The 26292-nt window shown below is 44.0% G+C and overlaps 1 protein-coding gene across 2 annotated transcripts in view; it reads left to right on the top strand.

The window, feature by feature from the left end:
• Positions 1-26292, top strand: part of DOCK2 (dedicator of cytokinesis 2) — a 1232183-nt gene that overhangs the window by 935578 nt on the left and 270313 nt on the right. For both annotated transcript variants that reach the window (XM_040442815.1, XM_040442808.1), the window contains exons 36-37: positions 1987-2027; positions 3711-3801. In XM_040442815.1, the coding sequence (XP_040298749.1) occupies positions 1987-2027; positions 3711-3801 (132 nt within the window). The remainder of the gene's footprint in view (positions 1-1986; positions 2028-3710; positions 3802-26292) is intronic.

Genomic DNA, 26292 nt, shown 5'->3' with positions numbered 1-26292 from the left:
GCCAGGATTGCCACTGTCATCCAACAGACATGTTTTGACAAATAATCCAACTGTATTGGAATGGTTGACTTCAACATCATCTCAATTAACATCAGACACACACAGTCAGGAATTGGTGGCTTCCTCTGACACTACACTTAGTTGGCATAGCCCAGGAAAAACCTCTATGCCCTCACCTGTCCTGCAACTGCCTCTTTCTTTTGCTAATCCTTCTGCTCGGGAAGTAATGTATGCAGCTCGCTCTGCTCCACTACTCAGCAAGGGCGAGCTTATTGAGGACAGTCATCAGCTACAGGCCAACCCAGATTTGGAGGAGAGGTCTGCTGCATGCTCATTTAGGCATGCAACTAGCGATGATGACAGTCATGGGGGAGCATATGTTGCAAGTGGTCAGGAACATGGCCATGAGACTGGTAAGGATGACATGAGTGACGACCAGACAATAGTGGATGATAATGTAGCTGATCGCTCAAAAGGTTAAGAGACTAACCCCTGGGGCTCATTCAGACGGCCGTATGCTGTGCGCAAAAATGCGGATCCGTTTTTTTGCGGATTAGATGCTGGCCAATTCACTTCTATGGGCCCTTTTCTTCCATTGCATGACTCAGCAAAAAAATTAAACATGTCCTATACTTGTCAGTGAAAATCAGGACATGGCCCTATTGAGGTCTATGGATCAGCAAAAAAAACGAAATGTAATCAGTTTTTTGCGGACGTGCTGAACTTTCCACGAAAAAAAACGGATCCGCATTTTTGCAGACAGCATACGGCCATCTGAATGAGCCCTTATAAAGATGAATCAGGAGTTGATCAACCAGAATTTCCAGACAACGGTGCATTCTTGCAGTAATAATCTGACTGTAGTGTGCTGCCACATTGGAACATTGTGACAAATGGCCCGTTACTTCTGACAATGTGCTGCTGCCATTATTCTGATGCTGTCACCCACCTGATGCAACACACCTGCTGCCTCTACTGTAATCTGCCACTATCTTGTGCTGTTGCTGCTATCTTCATAGACATCTTGACAGACATCTTCGCGGATGAAACCAGGACTGATTTTTGAACAGACATGGAAATATGAAATAGGCCTAACATTTACTGATCATGCCCTAATCGTCTTGAATTATTAAGATCAATAATAAAAAATTATTTTATCATTTATCGCTGATCTTTGCTAGGCTAATTTACATTTAGTGAATTTTTGCGATAATTTGTCAGTGTAAATATTTATTAAACCAATCTTGTGGTATATTATTATTATTATTATTATTATTAATTATTAAAGCGCCATTCATTCCATAGCGCTGTACATATGATAAGCGGTGCACATAGTTATGTGGTTATGTTATTCAGATAAAATATGCACTAGTATCTTGAATATGTGTCATAATTAGAGTTGAGCGAACCTGAACCCGGACTTTTTCACTGAAGTTCGGGTTTGGGTGATTTTATTATTTTCCGTTACAACATGGTTATGATGGAAAATAATAGCATTCTTAAAACAGAATGCTAAATAAAATGTCTATTGAGGGATTAAAAAAAAAAAAAACTCACCTCATCCACTTGATCGCGCAGCCGGTTTCTTCTTTTCTTCAAGACTTGCAAAAGGACCTGCGGTGATCTCACTGCGCTCACCCCGTGGTGAGCGCGGTGACGTCACCACAGGTCCTTATGCAGGTCCTGAAGAAAAGAAGATACCGGCTGCGCGATCAAGTGGATGAGGCAAGTTTTTTTTTTATTTTTTACTTCTTAATAGACATTTTATTTAGCATTCTGTTTTAAGAATGCTATTATTTTCCGTTATAACCATGTTAAAACGGAAAATAATAAAATGAAGTTCGGGTCCCCATTGACCTAAATGGGGTCCGGGTTCGGGGTGAAGTTCCCGAACCCGGCGAACCCGAACTTCCATGGGTTTGCTCAACCCTGATCATAATGCAAAATGTTATTGTTTTAAAGTAATGAATTTTTTTTTTCCTTCAGAACTTTTACAAAGATATTAATCGAGAAGCAATGTACATAAGGTAAAATATTATTGGATTTGGGTTTATTGGACATTTGAAAATAAAAATCTACATTACTTGCATGAACATTCAATGGCTAGTACAATTCGATATAGCCGTATGAGATTTTGTGTTTTGTGGGACAATTTGTTGTGTTGGGAGTATACATAACTTATTGTTTAACTTTTATTATCTCTTTTTTGAGGGGAAATGAAAAAAACAGCCACTGAGTTTTTTTTTTAGTTTTTTATTATACATTTTGTGGCATTTATGCATAAATAACATTATAGCCTTATTTTCTGGGTCAGTACAATTACAGTGATACCAAATCCATATTTTATTTTTTTACATTTTACTACTTTTGCAAGATGGTGTATTTTTTAATTTGTTTTAAATATTAAAATTGTTTTTGAACTTTTTCAACCATTAACTAATCCCACAAAATAGGACTTTAACCTCATAACAGTCACATAAAAATTGGAAAAACCCTTCCAAAAATGTAACTTTTTTGGATTGTAGATTTTTAATGTGTGTCTGCAGTAAATATTGTTGGTGCACAACTCAGGGGAAACTATTACATTTTTAACCCCTTAGTGATATAATTAGTTTTAGCCTTAAGGACCAATAAAATGTTCCCCCTGTTCCAGCAGTGATAACTTTTAAATTGTTTCTTATTTTTTATTTTTTTTTATTTTGTGGGATTAATTTTTTTTTTTTTAGGAATCATTTTGGTGTATATATAGTGTATTAAATAACTTTTCTTATTTTATTTTTAGGAGAGAGATAAAAAAACAGCAATTTCTTCAGTACATGGGAAGACATTAGTGTTAGAAATATGCAATATTTTGATCGCTTCAACAGGTTATAAAAATGAATTATACTGTCAGTTCTATACTGACATGAACCAGCAGGCTGCGCCACAGAAATATGCTGAAAACAGTCCTGAGCCTATATTAGGCCTAGGCTGCAATACCAGGACACCCCATGATTTATTTTGTGGTGTACTGATGGGAGACAAAGGGAGTCAGTTCCATATGTATCCACTTAGATGCTGAAGTTGCTAATGACTGTGGCGTCTAAGGGGCTAAAATCTCTGGATCTGCACTCCTACCGGTCCAGGCCTTTAGAGCAGAGGTCCAGCTCTTATGTGACAGCCAAGACACCGGTCTCCAGTGCACGTGAGACCCATGCAGTGCTTAGACTGGGCCAACGTAAAAAGGCAAACCTAGTAATTAACTAATGTGTATGGAGGCCTCTCAGTTCTACCCTAAAAGATGATGTCAGACAATAAAAAAATTAAGTACTTTGATTTTTAATGTCTGATCCTTTTGTTTTCCTGAATGATAAGCCACTGCCATAGGTTGGCTTTCTCTTTGTTGATAGTAGATTGACAGGAAAGGTGAAACTACAGAAAAAAAACAGTAGTATTTTAGAACATAAATATCCATGGTACATGGCATAAGACACAGAATAATCTGCTATACACACAGTACGCAGCCACACCTCCAAATACATACTGCTAATTTGAATTATTGCATAAAAATGTATTGATTTAAGACAAGTAATATATGCAACAATGCAAATGCATTAGTTTGAATTGTGGGAGTATATGGATTGATAAAATGAGATATGTGTAGGTGAAGAAGATATACGGATATTATTTATGCTTATGCCCAAGTTACATGTTTTCTTTTTTTTTTCAAGATACCTATATAAGCTTAGAGACCTCCACTTGGACTGTGAGAACTATACAGAGGCTGCATATACTCTTTTGCTCCACACAAGACTCCTAACGGTGATTGCATGTTTAAAAAGGACATTGTTTTATTTGTAGTGCTTGGTGTTGAAGTCTCTTGGGATCATTTATCAAACTGGTATAAAGTAGAACTGGCTTAGTGGCCCATAGCAACCAATCAGATTCCACCTTTTATTGTAGACATCTCCTTTGGAAAATAAAAGGTGGAATCTGATTGGTTGCTATGGGCCACTAAGCCAGTTCTACTTTACACTAGCTTGATAAATCACCCCATCTGTGTCTGTCTGTCTAAAAGTTTTTTTTTTTTTAATTCCCTGCTAGATAGTTAGCTTTTATTTACAGCAACATTATTTGAAAATGTCTATATGTGTATAAGTTTGTCTATGAGAGCATAAACTAATAGCAGGGTCATAGTAATAAGTCTATTCATCCCTTTTAAAGCAGAACAGATCTCTTTCTGTTATTTCATTCCTGGCATAGGAAAGTTAATAATAAACTTAACTTGAATATTCTTATTATTATGTCCTGAATACGGTATATTTAATCATAAATATTTGGATATTGCTAATATTACAGATTTTAAACACATTGTAAGGATTTGCTGTTTGTCCCAGCATCCATGCATATGGGTGTAATATGGCTCCAACCACCCTTTAACTTTTAGTCTATGGGGCCCATACTGTATCCATGTTACTGATTTTATCCAAAATACCACATGAATGCAACAATGGCTCTCCAGTCTTATATGGTCATTACTTATTCTACAACAAATAAATGTGCTTAAAATAACATATTTAGAATAGAATGCTGTTAATAGATACAGAAGAACTAAATATTAGTAACATACAGTACTATTCACTAAGGAAAGCCTATGGGGAAGGGGCTGTTCGGGGGTTATGGGGGGAAATTGCCAGTATGTGGTCTATGTATAACTTGTGCTTCTAAAAATCCATATGTAGAAAATATGTAGAAAATAACTCAAATATGGTAACAATTTGTGCACAGATAAAAAAGAGATGAGTAAGTACCAAATAAAATCTCAATTGATGCATAAAAACTACCACTAATAGGGCCTCATGCACACGACCGTATGTATTTTCCGTCAGTGTGCATTCTGTATTTTGCAGAGCGAAATAGCTGGCCCCTAATTTTTCAACCCATGGAGGTCTGGATTTGGAGTCACACTCAAAATTAAAGTGGAAAAACACACTTCAGGCTGATCCAACTTTGATGTAATGTCCTTAAAACAAGTCAAAATGAGGCTCAGTAGTGTGTGTGGCCTCCACGTGCCTGTATGACCTCCCTACAATGCCTGTGCATGCTCCTGATGAGGTGGCGGACGGTCTCCTGAGGGATCTCCTCCCAGACCTGGACTAAAGCATCTGCCAACTCCTGGACAGTCTGTGGTGCAACGTGACGTTGGTGGATAGAGCGAGACATGATGTCCCAGATGTGCTCAATTGGATTCAAGTCTGGGGAACGAGCGGGCCAGTCCATAGCATCAATGCCTTCGTCTTGCAGGAACTGCTGACACACTCCAGCCACATGAGGTCTAGCATTGTCTTGCATTAGGAGGAACCCAGGGCCAACCGCACCAGCATATGGTCTCACAAGGGGTCTGAGGATCTCATCTCGGTACCTAATGGCAGTCAGGCTACCTCTGGCAAACACATGGAGGGCTGTGCGGCCCTCCAAAGAAATGCCACCCCACACCATTACTGACCCAATGCCAAACTGGTCATGCTGGAGGATGTTGCAGGCAGCAGAACGTTCTCCGCGGCGTCTCCAGACTCTGTCACATCTGTCACATGTGCTCAGTGTGAACCTGCTTTCATCTGTGAAGAGCACAGGGCGCCAGTGGCGAATTTGCCAATCTTGGTGTTCTCTGGCAAATGTCAAACATCCTGCACGGTGTTGGGCTGTAAGCCCAACCCCCACCTGTGGATGTCGGGCCCTCATATCACCCTCATGGAGTCTGTTTCTGACCGTTTGAGCAGACACATGCACATTTGTGGCCTGCTGGAGGTCATTTTGCAGGGCTCTGGCAGTGCTCCTCCTGTTCCTCCTCGCACAAAGGCGGAGGTAGCGGTCCTGCTGCTGGGTTGTTGCCCTCCTACGGCCTCCTCCACGTCTCCTGATGTACTGGCCTGTCTCCTGGTAGCGCCTCCATGCTCTGGACACTACGCTGACAGACACAGCAAACCTTCTTGCCACAGCTCGCATTGATGTGCCATCCTGGATAAGCTGCACTACCTGAGCCACTTGTGTGGGTTGTAGACTCCATCTCATGCTACCCCTAGAGTGAAAGCACCGCCAGCATTCAAAAGTGACCAAAACATCAGCCAGGAAGCATAGGAACTGAGAAGTGGTCTGTGGTCACCACCTGCAGAACCACTCCTTTATTGGGGGTGTCTTGCTAATTGCCTATAATTTCCACCTGTTGTCTATCCCATTTTCACAAGAGCATGTGAAATTGATTGTCACTCAGTGTTGCTTCCTAAGTGGACAGTTTGATTTCACAGAAGTGTGATTGACTTGGAGTTACATTGTGTTGTTTAAGTGTTCCCTTTATTTTTTTGAGCAGTGTATATGCTATACAGTTCTCGTTAAGATTTCAACTATTTATGTATTACTGTAAGTCACTGGAGATCAGCCAAATAGATGCTGTTTTATATGTGCAAAAATGCCAATGTGAATAATATGTGCTGGCACTGGACACCTTTCACCACCCTAAGGTATGTTGGTTACTGTTGTAATATTTTATTTGCAAGGGGTGTGGCCTACGGTTGCCGCTGCGCTGCTCACCCACTCAAACTCTCTAGTTGCTGGAAGAGCAGTCCCACCTACCGGGGCCATTATCAATGGGGAGATTTATCAAACTGGTGTAAAATCCATAGCTTGAAGGTGCCACTCCCTCAAGCAAATACTACATAGACAAAAAAATCACAGAAAAAACTAAGATAATAACATCCTGCACGGTATGATATACAATTCTGCGGATGTCACTGGACATATTATTGAAGAAAATCACAGAAATAAGATAATAATGCACTAGTAAAGTAGATGCAAGCATTATATATGGACAAAGTCCTCACTCTGATATGATAATATCTGAGACACTTAGCCAATATATTTTGATCAAAACACATCTGAGCCCACCTACCAAGCGACAAGGTGGTCTCAGGACAGGCTAAACCAACCTAAGCCATTGGGCATTGGCGCTATTTTGAGGAAAGTGCGGACGACAAAAGAATTGTAATTTGCAACCTGTGCCATACAAAAATTAGCAAGGGCATAAACACTAGCAACCTCACCACCACCAGCATGATCCGCCACATGGCATCAAAGCACTGTAATTGGTGGGCCGAAAGCCTGGGTCCACAATCTGTGTCTGAGGGTCACACCACTGCCTCCTCTTCCCCGTGTTACCTGCTGACCAATCCCCTGTCGAAAGCGCAGGCCCGGATGCCTCTCGCCCTGCACCTGGACCTTCGCAAGCACCATCAGCGACCACATCCACTTTCGTGTCCCAGCGCCGCGTACAAATGTCCTTACCCCAGGCATTCGAACGCAAGCGCAAATACCCAGCCACAGGCCATAGCACTAAATGCGCTACTTTCCAAATTATTGGCCCTGGAAATGTTGCCATTTAGTCTTGTGGACACTGAGGCCTTCCGCAGCCTGATGTTGGCGGCCATCCTTCATTACGCAGTCCTCAGCTGCCACTATTTTTCACGGTGTGCCGTGCCCACCTTACACCAGTATGTGTCCCGTAAAGTCAACCGTGCCCTGACCAACGCAGTTACTGGGAAGGTCCACTTAACCACTAACACATGGGCAAGTGCTTGTGACCAGGGACACTACATTTCCCTGACGGCACACTGGGTGAACATTATGGAGGCCGGGAGCGAGTCGTACCCTGGGATGGCACAGGTGCTACCGACGCCAAGGATTGTGTGGACTTACTTCCATCAGGGTTTCCGCCACCACCTACCTTAGTGGCTCCAACCCCCACTTCTTCTCCTCCACCTCCTCCTCCACTTCCACCTCAGAATTATGCTCTTGCAGCACCAGTCAGCCATCAGTCGGTGACCCACGCATTTTACACATTTTGGACAACACTGATTACTGGTTGTTCACCCTTCTCCACCCCCGCTACAAAGAGAACTTCTCATCTCTCATTCCTTTGGTGGAGAGGACGAGCAAAATGGTGCAATACCAGAAGGTCCTTGTGGAAAAATTGCTCCAACAATTTCCAGATGACAACGCTGGCGGAAGTTTTGGAAGATGGCGAAGGAGTACGTAGCAGACCGTGTCAGCGTCCTCAATGATCCCTCTGTGCCTTACAACTACTGGGTGTCCAAGCTGGACACGTGGCACAAACTGGCTCTCTACACCTTGGAGGTGCTGGCCTGCCCTGCTACCAGCGTTTTGTCAGAGCGGGTATTTAGTGCTGCTGGGGGCATAATAACTGATAAGCGCATCCGCCTGTCAACTGAAAATGCTGACAGGTTGACTCTTATAAAAATGAACAAGGCCTGGATTGCCCCTGACTTCTCTATTTCACCAGAGGAAAGCGGCTGAACACAAAGGCACTTTAAATGTGTTTTTTTTTATAATGTACTGTATTCCCATGAACCCCTTTCCAAAACTAAAAATGGCATATGGTTCAATCTTCCTTTTCTCGTCCTCCTCCTCTTCTTCCATATTAACATAACTATTACTCTGCCCTTGCTTCTAATGTTGTAGAGGATCAGCTCAGCTGCAGGCCCTCGCATATAATGTTTTAGAGGGTCAGCTCACCTGCAGGCCCTCGCATGTAATGTTTTAGAGGGTCAGCTCACCAGCATGTCCTCACCTGCAATCTTCTAGAGGGTCAGCTCACCTGCAGGCCCTCACATGTAATGTTTTAAAGGGTCAGCTCACCAGCAGGCCCTCACCCATAATTTTTTTCAATGGTCAGCTCAGCAGCATGCACTCGCCCATAATTTTTTCAATGCTCAGATCAGCAGCAGGCACTCGCCCCTAATGTTTTAGAGGGTCACCAGAAGGCCCTTGCTCGTAATGTTTTTGAGGGTCACCAGCAGGCCATCAATCATAATTTTTCAAGAGTGTATGATGCCCTCCTTTATGTATAATAAAGGGTGTATTGGAGTGCCAGTTCCTTTTAATTTTTGGAAGCCCTTTCACTTAGTGCATAGGCTTTATGAGTGTAGGAGTCCCACTACCTGAACAATTGTACCACAATGTGAATGAGGCTTTCCATTATGTGATATACAGGTTGTATCGGAGTGCCTCTTCCTTGTAATTTTTGGCAGCACTTGCACTTTATATACAAGTAAATATACAGGAAATATTGTTTCCTAACAATTTTTCCTCTAAAATCGATTTTATCTTCAGTTTTGTGCGTATTATTGTCAGTCTGTAAAAGTGGCATACTACTCAGACAACATAATTCCCAGCATCGACCTGGAAGTCCAAGATGTATCCAGACATCCTCCCTTATGCTGTTCTCAGACCATTTCGGTGGTGTTTACATCAATTTCTGACCTTTTCCTATGAACCAGACACCTTCCCCTCTTATCCTATATATGCCATAGTCTGATTTCTTAACTCAAATACAGACCTACGAAGTGAAATAGCACCTTATAGATCTTTGGGTCTTCTTTAGGATCTTTTTCCAGGCTGTAGTATAGGCCTTGAAGTGCTAAAACATAACCCCCATACCCAGATGACCATTGTGAAATCTGAACAACTCAAGGAATTAACTAGGAGTATAATGAGAAATTTGACCCCACAGGTACGTAATAGAATTTTTTCAAATTAAGCATTTGGGAGCCTTTTCCCCAGGATCGCTGCACTCCTGAGGCCCAAACCACTGCTTCACGTCAAGATCAGGGCTTCATAGGATCATAGCAAATCTCCTATAGGCTGTTATGGTAATTTGTTGCAGTTTATGGAAGAAGCAATCTAATAATTGCATGTTCAAGTGCGCTAAGGGGACTTAACTGAAAAAGGTTTTTAAAAATATTTAAAAAGAACTAAAAAACTAAAAGTTCAAAAGATATTTATCCTCTACGATGAGCAGTATAATGGTAAAAAAATTAAAATGACCACTTCCCTTTTTTTTTGTGACTTCACTTCCCCAAAATTTTTTATTAAAAGTTCTCAAAAAATCATACACCAAAATACCATTTTGGTATCAATAAAAACTAGAGATCACCTCACAAAAAATGAGCTCTGTAGACATACATATAAAAATGTTATGGGGGTCAGAAAAGAAAAAAAAATAATTATCATAGTTTTTAAAAAAAAAAATAAAACAGAGGAAAAACTATAACATTGTGGTGTTGCTGTAATCATACCGACCTGGAGAATAAAGGTAACAGATCAGTTTTACCACAAAAGGAACACCACAAAAAGAGCAAATATATTTTTTATCATAGTCTTTAAAAAATAATAAAACAGAAGAAAAACTATAACATTGTGGTATCGCTGTAATCATACTGACCTGGAGAATAAGGCTACATGCACACAAACGTTGTTTGTTTCCGTGTCCGTTCATTTATTTTTTTTTGCGGATAGGATGCGGACCCATTCATTTCAATGGGTCCGCAAAAAATGCGGACAGCACACCGTGTGCTGTCCGCATCAGTATGTCCATTCCGTAGCCCCGCAAAAAAAAAATAGAACATGTCCTATTCTTGTCTGTTTTAGGCATTACAATGGATCCGCAAAAAAAAAAAAACGGATGGTATACAGATGTGTGCATGTAGCCTACAGCTAACAGGTCAGTTTTACCACAAAAGGAACACCACCAAAATATAGCATAAAGGATTTTTTTTTAACTTTTTTTTCAATTCTGCCCAATTTGGACTTTTTTTTTCTAGCTTCCCACTATTAAATGGCACCTTTAGAAGGTGCATGTTAAAAACAAGCTTCCTATGTGAATGGAAAAATAAAAAGTTATGGCTCCGGGAAGGCAGGGAGTGAAAAATGGAAACATAAAAAAGAAAAATCACAAGGTCAGTAAGAGGTTAAGTGTAGAAAACCTGACTGGATGTATTTTGCACTGTCGGTCACAATACATATTTGCAGCAGACTCTTTAACGTGAAATGGATGTGAAACGGATGTGTTGCATCCGTGAAAACCTCGGATGCAACACAGATGGCATCCGTTACATCTGTGTTTCACAAATCATTAGGAAGAGAAGCATTGCAAAATATTTTTCAGCTGTGCAGTGTCAGTGTAACATGGATGACACACGGACAGCAAAAACGGACACATAGATCACACACGGATCCATCATGGACAGCTTCACTGAGGCTTTACGTTGTAGTGGACTGAACAACTGCAATTTTTTTTTTCAAAAAAGCTGTTGCCGTTTCTTCAATTATTAATAAATGTACCCAACCTGACCCGATGTGTTTTGTAGCATCACATTCACCGTATGTTTTTGCTGCAGACTCTGCCCAATTGGGCATTTTTTTCTTGTGCTGCAAAAATGCAATGACAAAAATGTAATCTATTGCAGACCAATATACCTGACTTGTGTGTCTCTCACTGTTACGTTTTAGTGGACTCTGTCTATTTGCACATTTTCTTTTTAAAACATTTTTGAAAATGTAATTACAAAAATTCTGTTTGTCCCAGACTAGTGTACCTAACCTGATGTATTGTCCTGTGTCATAGTTACTGTATATTGTAGTAGTGACCATTTGTTCAGGTGCTGATGCCACTGATGCTGCTTTTGGTGCAAGCTCAAAAGCTGCCAGACCTACATATAGGGCAAACTCAGGTCGTGCTAGTGGCGGCAGAAATGTTGTGAGCATTGTGATGGTTGCTCTGTGTGGGTATCTTTATGAGAAAATTTCTGCACAGTGCCAGCAGATAATGTAGCAGTCTCTTTACTTAAAGGGCTTCTACCAGCAGAAATACTGTTCTGTAGCTGACTGATATAGCGATGCGCTAATGTCAGCACTACATAACAGTGTGTTTCTAACATTTGTCCCTGCAGCCGTTTTTGTAAAATAAGCACTTTTATTATATGCTAATGAGCCTCTAGGTGCTATGTGGGCGTAAAATCAGCACCTAGAGACTCCGTCCACTCACCCTTTATCCCGCCCAGGTCCCCTGTTCTGCCCGCCCAGCTCCTCTTGATTGATGCCACTGTTCCCTGCATTGTTGGCGAAATCCCGCGCCTGCGCCATTCACTTCTGTCTTCGGCGCAGGCGCAGTGAGTGAATGATGCGATCCTGGTGCCGGATTCCTCACTGCGCTGACTACGTCACAGTGAGGAAGCAGGCATCAGGAGAGCGGCCTTCACTCACTGCGCCTGCGCCGAAGACAGAAGTGAACGGTGCAGGCGAGGGATTTCGCCAACGATGCAGGGAACAGTGGCATCAATCAAGAGGAGCTGGGCGGGCAGAACAGGGGACCTGGGCGGGACAAAGGGTGAGTAGACGGAGCCTCTAGGTGCTGATTTTACGCCCACATAGCACCTAGAGGCTCATTAGCATATAATAAAAGTGCTTTTTTTTAACAAATACGGCTGCAGGGACAAATGTTAGAAACACACTGTTATGTAGTGCTGACATTAGCGCATCGCTATATCAGTCAGCTACAGAACAGTATTTCTGCTGGTAGAAACCTTTTAAAGGGAACCTGTCACCTGGATTTTGGGTATAGAGCTGAGGACATGGGCTGCTAGATGGCCGCTAGCACATCCGCAATATCCAGTCCCCATAGCTCTGTGTGCTTTTATTGTGGAAAAAATAAAGATTTGATACATATGCAAATTAACCTGAAATGAGTGCTGTACGTGAGATGAGTCAGGAACAAGACTCATCTCAGGTTAAGGACTCTTGCACACGAGACTGTTTATGTTCTGTTTTTTGCGTTCCATTTCATTGGATCCGGAAAAAAAAAACGGAAGGTACTCCGTATGCCTTCCGTTTCCATATTTCTGTTTTTCCGATCCGTTCGAAGATAGAATATGTCCTATTACTGTCCGCATAATGGACAAGGATAAGTACTGTTCTATCAGGGCCCAGCTGTTCCGTTCCGCAAAAAACGGAATTCACACGGACATCATCCGTATTGTTTGCGGATCCGTTTTTTGCATATCTGTCAAATCATTTTTTTTACACAATAAAAGCACACAGAGCTATGGGGACTTGATATTGCGGATGTGCTAGCGGCCATCTAGCAACCCATGTCCTCAGCTCTATACACAAAATTCCGGTGACAGGTTCCCTTTAAGAAATTATTGAAAATTTTATTACAAAAATTCTTTACTGTTCTGTCACACCTACCATATATTGTGGTGGACTTTCTCCAATTGACCATTTGCATCTATAAAACTGTTGTTGGGGAGCAGGTAATGCCTCGAGTGTACTGATATAGAGGGTGTTCAGCACAGCGGGTGGTCTCATCGCACAAAAGTGAACAAAATTGTCCTCCACAAATGTGGAAAACATCATATTTGTGAAAATGAATCGGGCACAGATTTTCACACTCCTTCAGCTGATGCCTACGAATAGATCTGCCATTGTGGACAGTGGCTATTTATCACCAGCCCAATGATACCACTGCTACTGTCTGCCTATTCATCAGTTTTCATATTGTACTACTGCTGATGTAGCTGTTATTGCCATTACTAATACCCCTACACATCTCCAGCCTTCAAGTTCTATACTGTACTGCAGCTGCATCTGAATAAGACATCATTTCAGAACTAACCACTGCTTTTCTGATATAGCCATGTATAGACATTGGCATGCCCCCATTTAGGAATAATTTTTTGATCACTCATGTCAAGTACATGACATTTTTTTTTAATACTACTTTGGGTGTATAAACTCCAGCAAGCACCTGCCACCGTTAGGCTGCGTTCACACGGGTGAGATTTCCGCGCGGGTGCAATGCGGTAGGTGAACGCATTGCACCCGCACTGAATCTGGACCCATTCATTTCAATGGGGCTGTTCAGATGAGCGATGATTTTTACGCATCACTTATGCGTTGTGTGAAAATCGCAGCATGCTCTATATTCTGCGTTTTTCACGCAACGCAGGCCCCATAGAAGTGAATGGGGTTGCGTGAAAATCGCATGCATCCGCAAGCAAGTGCGGATGCGGTGCGATTTTCACGCACGGTTGCTAGGTGACTGTCTATACACTGTATTATTTTCCCTTATAACATGGTTATAAGGGAAAATAATAGCATTCTGAAAACAGAATGCTTAGTAGGTGATCAATTGAGGGTTAAAAAATAAAAAAAATTAACTCACCTTGTCCTCTTGTTCGCGTAGTTCTCCCGGTCTTTAGTTCTTTAAAAAGATGAACTATGGGCTAAAGGACCTTTGGTGACGTCAGATCACATGCTCCAATCACATGGTCCATCACCACGGTGATGTACCATGTGATTGGAGCATGTGATCTGACGTCACCAAAGGTCCTTTAGCCCATAGTTCATCTTTTTAAAGAACTAAAGACCGGGAGAACTACGCGAACAAGAGGACAAGGTGAGTTAATTTTTTTTATTTTTTAACCCTCAATTGATCACCTACTAAGCATTCTGTATTCAGAATGCTATTATTTTCCCTTATAACCATGTTATAAGGGAAAATAATAACATCTACACAACACCGAACCCAAACCTGAACTTCAGTGAAGAAGTTCGGGTCTGGGTACCACAGTCGTTTTTTTATCACGCGCGTGCAAAACACATTGCACCCGCGCGATAAAAACTGAACATCGGAACGCAATCGCAGTCAAAACTGACTGCAATTGCATTCCTACTCGCGCGGGTTTGCCGCAACACACCGGGACGCATCCGGAACTAATCCGGACACGCTCGTGTGAACGCAGCCTTAAGAGATAACCTTTGAAACTACTTTTAATTTTAAAAAGCATTAAAAAAAATCTGCCAGTACAGTGTGTTTTTAAACAGGCTGCTTGTTACCACTGGCAAACATGCATTTACCCAGAGCCATATATGTCACTTTCACATCACTAATGCTTCTCTGCGTTAACTCCTTACGTACCGGGTCCATTTTTGGTTTTGCATTCATATAGCCATATGAGGGCTTATTTTTTGCGGGATAAGGCCTCATGCACATAACCGTTTTTTTTTTCCGGTCTGCAAAACGGATTTCCGTTGTTCCGTGATCCGTGACCGTTTTTTCTTCCGTGGACATGAAAAGTCAAGTTTGCATTGAAAATGATAGGAAAAACAGACACGGATCACGGACGCGGATGACTATCTTGTGTGCATCCGTGATTTTTCACAGACCCATTGACTTGAATGGGTCCGTGAACCGTTGTGCGTGAAAAAAATAGGACAGGTCATATTTTTTTCACGGACTGGAAAAACGGATCACGGACGCGGAAGCCAAACGGTGCATTTTCCGATTTTTTCACGGACCCATTAAAAGTCAATGGGTCCGCAAAAAAAACGCAACAACGGCCGCGGATGCACACAACGGTCGTGTGTATGAGGCCTAAGTTGTATTTTTAAGAAAACCATTTAATTTACCATGTCTGTTATTGAAAAACAGGAAAAAATTATTTGGGACGCCATTATTCTCACTTCTTAGGCCCCTTTCACACGGGCGAGTATTCCGCGCGGATGCGATGCGTGAGGTGAACGCATTGCACCCGCACTGAATACCGACCCATTCATTTCTATGGGGCTGTTCAGATGAGCGGTGATTTTCACGCATCACTTATGCGTTGCGTGAAAATCGCAGCATGCTCTATATTCTGCGTTTTTCACGCAACGCAGGCCCCATAGAAGTGAATGGGGTTGCGTGAAAATCGCAAGCATCCGCAAGCAAGTGCGGATGCGTTGCGATTTTCACGCATGGTTGCTAGGTGACAGTCTATTCACTGTATTATTTTCCCTTATAACATGGTTATAAGGGGAAATAATAGCATTCTGAATACAGAATTCTTAGTAGGTGATCAATTGAGGGTTAAAAAAATAAAAAAAATTAACTCACCTTCTCCTCTTGATCGCGTAGTTCCCGGTCTCTTCTTTATTTCTTAAAAGATGAAAATACCGGCTAGGACCTGTGGTGACATCAGATCACATGCGCCAATCACATGGTCCATCACCACGGTGATGTACCATGTGATTGGAGCATGTGATCTGACGTCACCAAAGGTCCTTTAGCCCACAGCTCATCATTAAAGAAGTAAAGAAGAGACCGGGAACTACGCGAACAAGAGGAGAAGGTGTTAATTTTTTTTTTTTTTTTAACCCTCAATTGATCACCTACTAAGCATTCTGTATTCAGAATGCTATTATTTCCCTTATAACCATGTTATAAGGGAAAATAATAACATCTACAGAACACCAATCCCAAGCCCGAACTTCTGTGAAGAAATTCGGGTTTGGGTACCAAACATGCGTGATTTCTCTCACGCGAGTGCAAAACGCATTACAATGTTTTGCACTCGCGCGGAAAAATCGCGGGTGTTCCCGCAACGCACCCGCACATTTTACCGCAACGCCCGTGTGAAAGGGGCCTTAAGTCCAGGTATGTCACTTAAAAGGAGGTCCAATTGTTTTGATACTTTCTCGCATCATTCCCGTTTGTTTAACTAATGTGTATGATCACATAGGATAGCGGGTGAGGGTTATTTATTGAGACTACATTACTTTTCAGTATTGTCCTACCTTCACGATCTATCCCCTCACCGTTATTAGCTTTCAAACAGGCATTCATAAGGTAGAGAAAGGTGATTACTTGATGTGGATAATCCCTCAGTTATTCCATTTATGTTTTTTTCAACATTGATGGACCCGTTTATGAATATTAATTAAGTATAGAAATTGAGATATGATATTTATTTGCATGCCTACTGCATTTATGTAATAACCTTTTAATTGTATTTAATAAAAAGTGAATTTTTATAAGGAATTTAATAGTACTCAATTATTATAAAAATGGCAAATCGTGTATTTTTTTTTTTTTTTTTACGATATGGCGTTTACCGCACAGAAATAAAAAATAAAAATGTATTCTTAGTACATTTTCAGATGTGACAATACCTGATATGTTTATTATTTTATTGTTAATATATTTTTATACTGTATGTAAAATTGGGAAGGGGGGACTTTTTTTTTTTTTACTTTTTTTTATTTAATAACTATTAGCCCCCTTAAGGGACTAGAGCCTGGGATCTTTTAATCCCTTGTTCTATTCACCCTAATAGAGATCTATTAGGGTGAACAGGATTTTAAAATGCTCCCTGCTGCAGCAGGGAGCTTACCATGGCAGGGCTAGAAGGCTTTGCAAGCATCCAGGCTTCTATGGTAACCGATCAGAGCCCTGCGATTTCACTGTGGGGGCTCCTATTGCAAGGCAGTGGGAGCCACATGCCTCTGCCTGACCTCACAGGTACCCTGATCATCATTGATTGTGGCATCTGAGGGATTTAATGACGGGATTCCGCCATTCCCCGTCTTTGAAGCCAGGTGCCTGCTGTATAATACAGCCGGCACCAACCACATATGGAGCGGGCTCACAGCAGTAGCCCGCTCCATACATTACCTCAACCACTGTAAAGTCGCTGTGGTTGAAGGGGTTAAAGATCTTGAAAGGAGACCCCAGAGTGTATATACAACTTTTCAAGGCAATCTGAACACTTTTGTTTCTGAGGCGAGTCTGTCTACTGATTCATTAAAATTGGACTCAAAACGAATTTCAATCTCTACTCACAAATGATTAATGTAGACATGGAGTGGCAACTAAAGTCTGATCCCAAAATAATTTTATAGGAGCAAATTTACAAGTCAACTCTGCTCCCGAATTAATAATAGGAATACTGGAGCTAACTGTTGACCCTACTGTATATGACACCCTACCAACACACATAGTAGCTGTCAGGCATCCAGTGGCGGGAAACAGCAGGGTGGTTGCATTAGGCAATAGTGTCTGGTCTTAATAAACCCTACCCTGCCCTACATCACTTCGGTGCATCCACTGTCAGTCTAAATCTACACCAGTTTTCTTGCTGGCATAGATTTAAAAAATGTTCTATGCCTAAAACAGTCGCAGAAAATGATAAATGAGACGGACCTGCCGGGGCGCCCCCTTCCCCACCCACGCCATGCCCCTTCTTTAAGACCTGGAGTGAGCGGAGAAAAGTCGCAGATTGTGGTGCAAATAACCCTTGAGCCACAATCCGTGACATATATACTATAGAAAACTGTCTATATCTGATAGTAAATGACCCCCTTAGTGTGGGTGGAAGCTGTCCTGTGTCCTTTTGTTGAGATTCAAAATCGTAAGAGACTTTTAACACTCCATTTTTTTTTACCATACTCTGCTATTTGCGGTGTTGTATCTATTTTTTGCCCTGTGAGCGGAAGAATATTTGAGCTACGGGTTTTATATGAATAGTTTATGGTTGTATAGGTTTATTTTTCCAAACTTATTTAGCCATTTTATTAGGCTTCAGTTAAGATTTTATTTAGTTCACTATTGCTTTGCAGTTATATGGACTTCTGTGTCTGTGTCTGTGTATTAATTATTACCATAGTTGAGTTATTTATGCATATTTTTTACTTTTGAATTTGCTACCTCCCTGTCTAAATGGACTTCTGTGTCTGCATCTGTGTATTAATTATTACCATATTTGAGATGTTTATGCATATTTTTTACTTTTGAATTTTCTACCTCCCTGTCTGAACAAATTGCAGCAGAGTGTCAATATATAGTAACCTAATGCTATTTCTGCATGTATAATCTTGTAAGCTCTGCAGGGTTACATAGTTACATATAGTTACATAGTTAATACGGTTGAAAAAAGACATACGTCCACCAAGTTCAACCAAGGGATAAGTGGGGATGCGAATCGCAAAAGGAATTGAGACTCAGATTTCTACAACTTTTCATACAGTAAGCATTAATGTTTTTTACTTTTAAGAATTCATCTAAACCCTTTTTGAAACTGTCCACTGTTCCTGCTGTGACCACGTCCTGAGGAAGTCTATTCCACAGATTCTCAGTTCTTACAGTAAAGAAGCTTTGACGCTTCCGGAGACTGAAGTTTTTCCTCTCCAATCGGAGGCAGTGCCCCCTTGTCTTTTGAGCACATTTTACATGAAACAGCTTTTACCCGTATTTGTTGTATGGCCCATTTATATATTTGTATAGGTTAATCATGTCCCCCATTAGACCTCTCTTCTCAAGACTAAATAAATTCAATTCTTTAACTCTTTCTTCATAACGAAGACCCTCCATGCCCCTTATCAGTTTAGTCGCTCTCCTCTGTACTTTTTCCAGCTGCAGTGCATCCTATAAACTGAACTGCATATTCCAGATGAGGCCGCACCAGCGCTTTGTAAAGTGGTAGTATTACATTCCTGCCCCGCGAGTCCATGCCTCTAAGTGATAGTGGTAGTATTACATTCCTGCCCCGCGAGTCCATGCCTCGTTTAATGCATGACAATATCCTGGTGGCCTTAGAAGCAGCTGATTGACATTGTATGATGTAATTTAATCTACCATCCACAAGGACACCCACATCTTTCTCTTTAAGTGACTCTCACAGTGTTACATGCCCTAGGACAGTGATGGCGAACCTATGGCACGGGTGCCAGAGGCGGCACTCAGAGCCCTCTCTGTGGGCACCCACACCCTGGAAAAAGTCTATGGTGTACCAATATGCCTAAGACTTTTCCTGCCATTCAGCAGCGCAGGGCGCACTATGAACGGCACAGGCAGCGCATTGAATGTAGGCAGGATATTGTAGATAAATGATAAAGTAAATGGAAGATATACTAGATTGGACTGTAGTATTCAAGGTAAATTGCTGTGTTGGCACTTTGCGATAAATAAGTGGGTTTATGTGTCATGGTCTTACCTGCTTGCTGCTCTCCTTCGTTTGACATGTGCTGGCGGCCATCTTGGTTTCTGGGTTTCTTGTAGCCTCCCACCCTGCGGCTCCTCCTTCCCCTGGGAGGAGCTGGATGCCTAGCTCATATATATAGGAGGTCTGTGGCTTCAGTTCCTTGCTTGGTCCTCTTGTGTTCACATGCTTCTAAGACTGCTGCTGCTTCTGGTTCCTGATCCTGGCTTCGTCTGACTACCCTGCTGGTTCCTGATCCTGGCTTCGTCTGACTACCCTGCTGGTTCCTGATCCTGGCTTCGTCTGACTACCCTGCTGGTTCCTGATCCTGGCTTCGTCTGACTACCCTTCTGGTTCCTGACCTCTGGCTTCGCAAAGACTCTGCTCGGTTTCACCATCCGTTTGGACTTTTGCTTTACAGCTTTATTTTCAATAAAGCCTTCTTATTTTCACTTATCTCTTGTTGTACGTCTGGTTCATGGTTCCGTGACATTAGGACCAAGCCATGAATTCTGACGGTACAGGGCCATCCTCGCTACCCACGCTGGTTGCCAGACTTGATCAGCAGGATCACCTGTTGGGTCGGTTCGCTGTGGCGTTGCAAACCCTGCTTGAACGCACGGCTCATTTCGCTCCCGTTGCCGATGGGTCGGTTGTCGCTCCTGGGCTCGCTCCTACTGCCGCTCCGGTTGTTGCGCCAGAGTCTACCCCGACACCTGTTGTTGCGCCTGCGGTGTTTCGGGGTATGACCGGTTCTGCCCCTCTTCCACAGCGCTTTGGGGGAGAGCCAACTCAGTGCCGAGGTTTCCTTAACCAGGTGGGCATTTATTTCGAGTTGCTGCCACATGCCTTTCCTACTGAGAGATCAAAGGTGGGCTTCTTGATCTCGCTGCTCTCGGACAAGGCCTTGGCCTGGGCCAGCCCTTTATGGGAGAACAACAATCCGGTGGTTGCCGAGTTTTCCGGTTTTGTTGCTTCTCTTCGGAAGGTATTCGATGTGCCGGCTCGTGCTGCCTCTGCTGCGAAGCTCCTTATGTCCATCAGACAGGGTTCACGATCCGTAGCTGAATACGCCATTGAGTTTCGTACCCTGGCAGCAGAGGTGGGCTGGAATAATGAGGCTCTGGTCGCTGCTTTCTCTCATGGTCTCTCGGATGCCTTGAAGGATGAGGTTGCAGCTAAGGACCTACCAGTTGAGCTCGAGTCTCTTATTTCTTTCCTGATTTTGATTGACACCAGACTCAGGGAGAGACCTTCCTTTAAGGAGAACCTGCGGAGGTCTTCTAACAGATTGGTGCCTACGTTTGCTGTCCCACCCGTGCCTCCCTCTCCTCCCACGCCTCCTGGGGATGACTTGTCTGGGGGTGAACCCATGCAGCTGGGGTTTGCTCGCCTGTCCGAGGGGGAGAGGGCACTCCGGAGACGCGAGGGCCGATGCATGTACTGTGGTCTCGGTGGGCATTTTCGGTTGGCATGTCCGAACCGTCCGGGAAACGCTCGTACCCTGAGATCCTGTCGGGGGCAGATCTTGGGTGGAGTCTCCTCGTCCCCGGTTTCCCGTGTTGACAAACCACTGATCACTGTTGTCCTCTCCTGGGTCGGGGGCTCGGTGACGACCCAGGCGTTGGTGGACTCTGGTGCTGGTGGTTTGTTCATTGATAGTGTGTTCGCTGCCGCCAATTCCATTCCTCTGCAGGCTCGAGGTTCCCCACTGGCTCTTGAGGCGATAGACGGCAGACCCCTTCTGCCGCCACACGTGACTCATGAGACCCTTCCAGTGGGGATAGCCATTGGTGCCGCTCACAGAGAGTCGGTCTGCCTCCAGGTTATTTCGTCTCCACACTACTCGGTGGTCTTGGGGTACCCCTGGCTCCAGAAGCATAATCCGACTTTCGATTGGAGATCGGTCGAGATCCTCTCGTGGTCACCGCAGTGTGGGGCTAGTTGCATCCATGGGTCTGTCAAGTTTCTGTGTACTTCCTCGGACTCTCTGTTGCCTCCTGAATACGAGGAGTACCGGGATGTATTCGATAAGGTGCGCGCGGTTGCCCTACCTCCGCACCGCCCATACGATTGTGCCATAGAGTTACAATCTGGTGCCGTTCCTCCTCGTGGCAAAGTCTATCCACTGTCGGTAGCGGAGAATGAGGCCATGGAGGAGTACGTGAGGGAGGCGCTTTCACGCGGACACATTCGCAAATCTTCGTCCCCGGCAGGGGCTGGATTTTTCTTTGTGAAAAAGAAGGGCGGTGAGTTGAGGCCTTGCATCGATTACAGGGGTCTCAATCGCATCACGATCAAGAACGCTTACCCGATACCCTTGATTTCCGAGCTGTTCGATCGCCTTAAAGGGGCCACGGTCTTTACCAAACTCGACCTGAGGGCGGCATATAACCTGGTAAGGATCAAGGCGGGCGATGAGTGGAAGACCGCGTTTAACACCAGGACCGGTCATTACGAATCCTTGGTTATGCCCTTTGGGTTGTGCAATGCGCCCGCAGTCTTTCAGGAATTCATCAACGATGTTTTCCGTGACCTGTTGCAGCAGTGTGTGGTAGTCTATTTGGATGACATCTTGGTATATTCTGAATCCATGGAGGCCCACATTCTGGATGTCAGACGAGTGTTGCAACGGTTACGAGAGAACAAGCTGTTCGGTAGCTTGAGAAATGCGAATTTCACCGATCCCAGGTAACCTTCTTAGGTTACATCATTTCCGCTGAGGGGTTCTCCATGGATCCTGAGAAGGTTTCGGCTGTCTTACAGTGGCCCCAGCCCAGTGGTCTTCGTTCCCTGCAGCGCTTTTTGGGCTTCGCCAATTATTATCGGAAGTTCATCAGGGACTTTTCCATGCTGGCCAAGCCTCTCACGGATCTGACCAGGAAGGGCAGTAATTCCCAGGTCTGGCCGCTCGAGGCCATCCGAGCTTTTGAGGCCCTAAAGTCCGCCTTTGTGTCGGCTCCGATTCTATCGCATCCCAACCCTGGGTTGCCCTTTGTCCTCGAGGTGGACGCGTCTGAGACGGGAGTAGGCGCCCTTCTGTCTCAGCGTAGAACACCAGAGGGTCCTCTGCTTCCTTGTGGGTTTTACTCCCGGAAACTGTCTTCCGCGGAGTGCAACTATCAGATTGGTGACAGGGAGTTATTGGCCATCGTGCAGGCCCTTAAAGAATGGAGGCACTTGCTCGAGGGTTCGGTGGTTCCGGTTCTCATCCTGACGGACCACAAGAATCTGACCTACCTTTCTGAGGCCAAGAGATTGACACCACGTCAGGCCAGATGGGCTCTGTTCTTGTCACGTTTTAATTACGTGGTCTCCTACCTACCCGGTTCCAAGAACATCAGGGCGGATGCCTTATCACGGCAGTACTCCGAGCTGTCCAGGGAGGAGTCGATTCCGACTTCGGTCATACCTCCGAATCAGATCCTGGCCGCCATTCGCACCAGCCTGACCTCTCCCCTGGGTGAGCAGATTTTGGCGGCTCAATCTGGTGCTCCCTCTGGGAGACCCAACGGCAGATGTTTTGTGCCTGAGGAGTTGCGCACTCGGTTGTTGCGAACCTACCATAACTCCAAGACCGCGGGGCATCCTGGAAAGAATCAGCTGTCCTGGGCTGTTTCACATCTGTTCTGGTGGCCTTCCCTACGTTCCGACATCGCCGCATATGTAGCGGCATGCTCCGTTTGTGCCCAGAGTAAGTCCCCTCGGCACCTTCCGTTGGGCCTTCTGCAACCCATAGCCACCGGGGAGCGCCCATGGTCACACCTGGGGATGGATTTCATTGTGGACCTCCCTGCATCCCGAGGCCATACGGTCATTCTCATGATTGTGGATCGGTTTTCCAAAATGTGCCACTGTGTTCCTCTCAAGAAGTTACCCTCTGCACAAGAGTTGGCCACGATTATTGCCAGGGAGGTCTTCCGGTTGCACGGTTTGCCTAAGGAGATTGTGTCGGATCGGGGGAGTCAGTTTGTGTCCAGGTTCTGGCGCACCTTTTGCTCCCAGTTGGGGATTCATCTCTCCTTCTCCTCGGCCTACCACCCTCAGTCCAATGGGGCCGCAGAACGATCCAATCAGGCCTTGGAGCAATTCCTTCGTTGCTATGTCTCCGATCACCAAGACAATTGGGTTGACCTCCTGCCTTGGGCTGAGTTTGCCAGGAACACGGCGGTGAACTCTTCCTCTGGGACGTCTCCCTTCATGGCCAATTATGGGTTCCAACCTGCCGTGTTACCGGAGGTATTCTCTCCCCAGGATATTCCGGCTGTGGAGGATCACCTTTCCGTCCTACGTGCTTCTTGGGTACAGATCCAGAAGTCCCTTGAGGTCTCTGCGCAGCGCCAGAGACTCCAGGCTGATCGCAGACGAGCGCCTGCTCCTTCCTACCAGGTCGGAGACCGTGTATGGTTGTCCACCCGCAACCTCAACCTTCGAGTGCCCACTCCCAAGCTGGCGCCTCGCTTTGTTGGTCCCTTCCGAGTGCTTCGCAGGGTAAACCCGGTAGCCTATGCCCTTGCGCTTCCTCCTGGCATGCGGATCTCCAACGTGTTTCATGTCTCCCTGTTGAAGCCACTGGTGTGTAATCGTTTCACTTCCTCGGTTCCTCGGCCTCGTCCGGTCCAAGTGGGCAATCGTGAGGAATATGAGGTGAGCAATATCCTGGACTCACGCCTGGTCCGCGGTCGGTTGCAGTTTTTGGTCCATTGGCGTGGTTATGGTCCAGAGGAGCGTTCCTGGGTTCCCTCCGCAGTTGTCCATGCTCCTGCCTTGCTCCGAGCCTTCCACGCACGCTTCCCTCAGAAACCGTTTTGTGCTCCGCGGAGGAGGGGCCCTTGAGGGGGAGGTACTGTCATGGTCTTACCTGCTTGCTGCTCTCCTTCGTTTGACATGTGCTGGCGGCCATCTTGGTTTCTGGGTTTCTTGTAGCCTTCCACCCTGCGGCTCCTCCTTCCCCTGGGAGGAGCTGGATGCCTAGCTCATATATATAGGAGGTCTGTGGCTTCAGTTCCTTGCTTGGTCCTCTTGTGTTCACATGCTTCTAAGACTGCTGCTGCTTCTGGTTCCTGATCCTGGCTTCGTCTGACTACCCTGCTGGTTCCTGATCCTGGCTTCGTCTGACTACCCTGCTGGTTCCTGATCCTGGCTTCGTCTGACTACCCTGCTGGTTCCTGATCCTGGCTTTGTCTGACTACCCTTCTGGTTCCTGACCTCTGGCTTCGCAAAGACTCTGCTCGGTTTCACCATCCGTTTGGACTTTTGCTTTACAGCTTTATTTTCAATAAAGCCTTCTTATTTTCACTTATCTCTTGTTGTACGTCTGTTTCATGGTTCCGTGACATTATGTTGCAGTTTGGGCACTCAGTCTGTAAAAGGTTCGCCATCACTGCCCTAGGACATATGAAGCACATAGATTATTACTACCAAGATGCATAATTTTACATCCACATAGAACCTCACTTGCCAAGTTGATGCCCAATCACTCAGAGTGTTCAAGTCAGCTTGTAGTTTATGGACATCTTCCATAGATTAGTCTAGTTAGATCTTGAATAGAAGAATACTTGGAAAAACCATGTATGCTCTTCTTTAGTCAATTATACTCCATGCTCCAAATATTTAGTTCTGTATCTAACATCATTTAAGTGTGGTAGCACATTATTTTTTTTGTAGAAAAATTATTGACTACATTTCCAGTAAACATGGAAATCCATTGATTGCATTCTTCTTACCTGATCTTAAAGGTATTGCACAGGGCATTACTCAACTTAAAGGGAACCTGTCACCGGGATTTTGGGTATAGAGCTGAGGACATAGAGCTATAGCACAGCCGCAATACCCAGTCCCTATAGCTCTGTGTGCTTTTATTGTGTATAAAAACCGATTTGATACATATGCAAATTAACCTTAGATGATTTAGAGCTTGAAAATATGACTCTTCTCTGGTCACACAAGTAAGATATCTTTTATGTTAATTTGCATATGTATCAAATGGTTTTTTTTACACAATAAAAGGACACAGAGCTATAGGGACTGGGTATTGCGGATGTGCTAGCGGCCATCTAGCAACCCATGTCCTCAGCTCTATACCCAAAATCCTGGTGACAGGCTAATGAACATCCACGGCACACCAATTACGTTTTCATTAGTTATTCATTTTTAATTCATAGTTGTTTTGTACATCAATTCAATGTTCCATCCAGAGCAATTATATACGCACTATTTTTTAGTAAAGCAATACTATTTTTTTATATACGCACTAAAAAATAGTGCGTATATAATTGCTCTGGATGGAACATTGAATTGATGTACAAAACAACTATGAATTAAAAATGAATAACTAATGAAAACGTAATTGGTGTGCCGTGGATTTTTCAAGTGAATCCATTGACGTCTGTCCTCTACGAGCACCCACCGTCTAGGGTGTGCAGATCTCAAATATTTCTTGGAGGCTAATGAACATGGCCATATGTATTTTAACAGTCTACAAACCTCGGATACACAAAATACGGATACCGGCCATGAGCAGGCCACAATTATCCAATAGAACTACCTATTCTTGACCACACAGCAGACAAGAATAAGACATGTTCTATAATATGCAGAATAACTGCATGGATGCAGACAGCACGTGGATAACATCTCTGTGCTGTCCACATTATTTGTGGCCCAT

The sequence above is a fragment of the Bufo bufo genome, chromosome 1 (genome assembly GCF_905171765.1).
Source record: "Bufo bufo chromosome 1, aBufBuf1.1, whole genome shotgun sequence".
NCBI lineage: Eukaryota > Metazoa > Chordata > Amphibia > Anura > Bufonidae > Bufo > Bufo bufo.
This window is presented reverse-complemented; position numbering and strand designations above follow the sequence as displayed.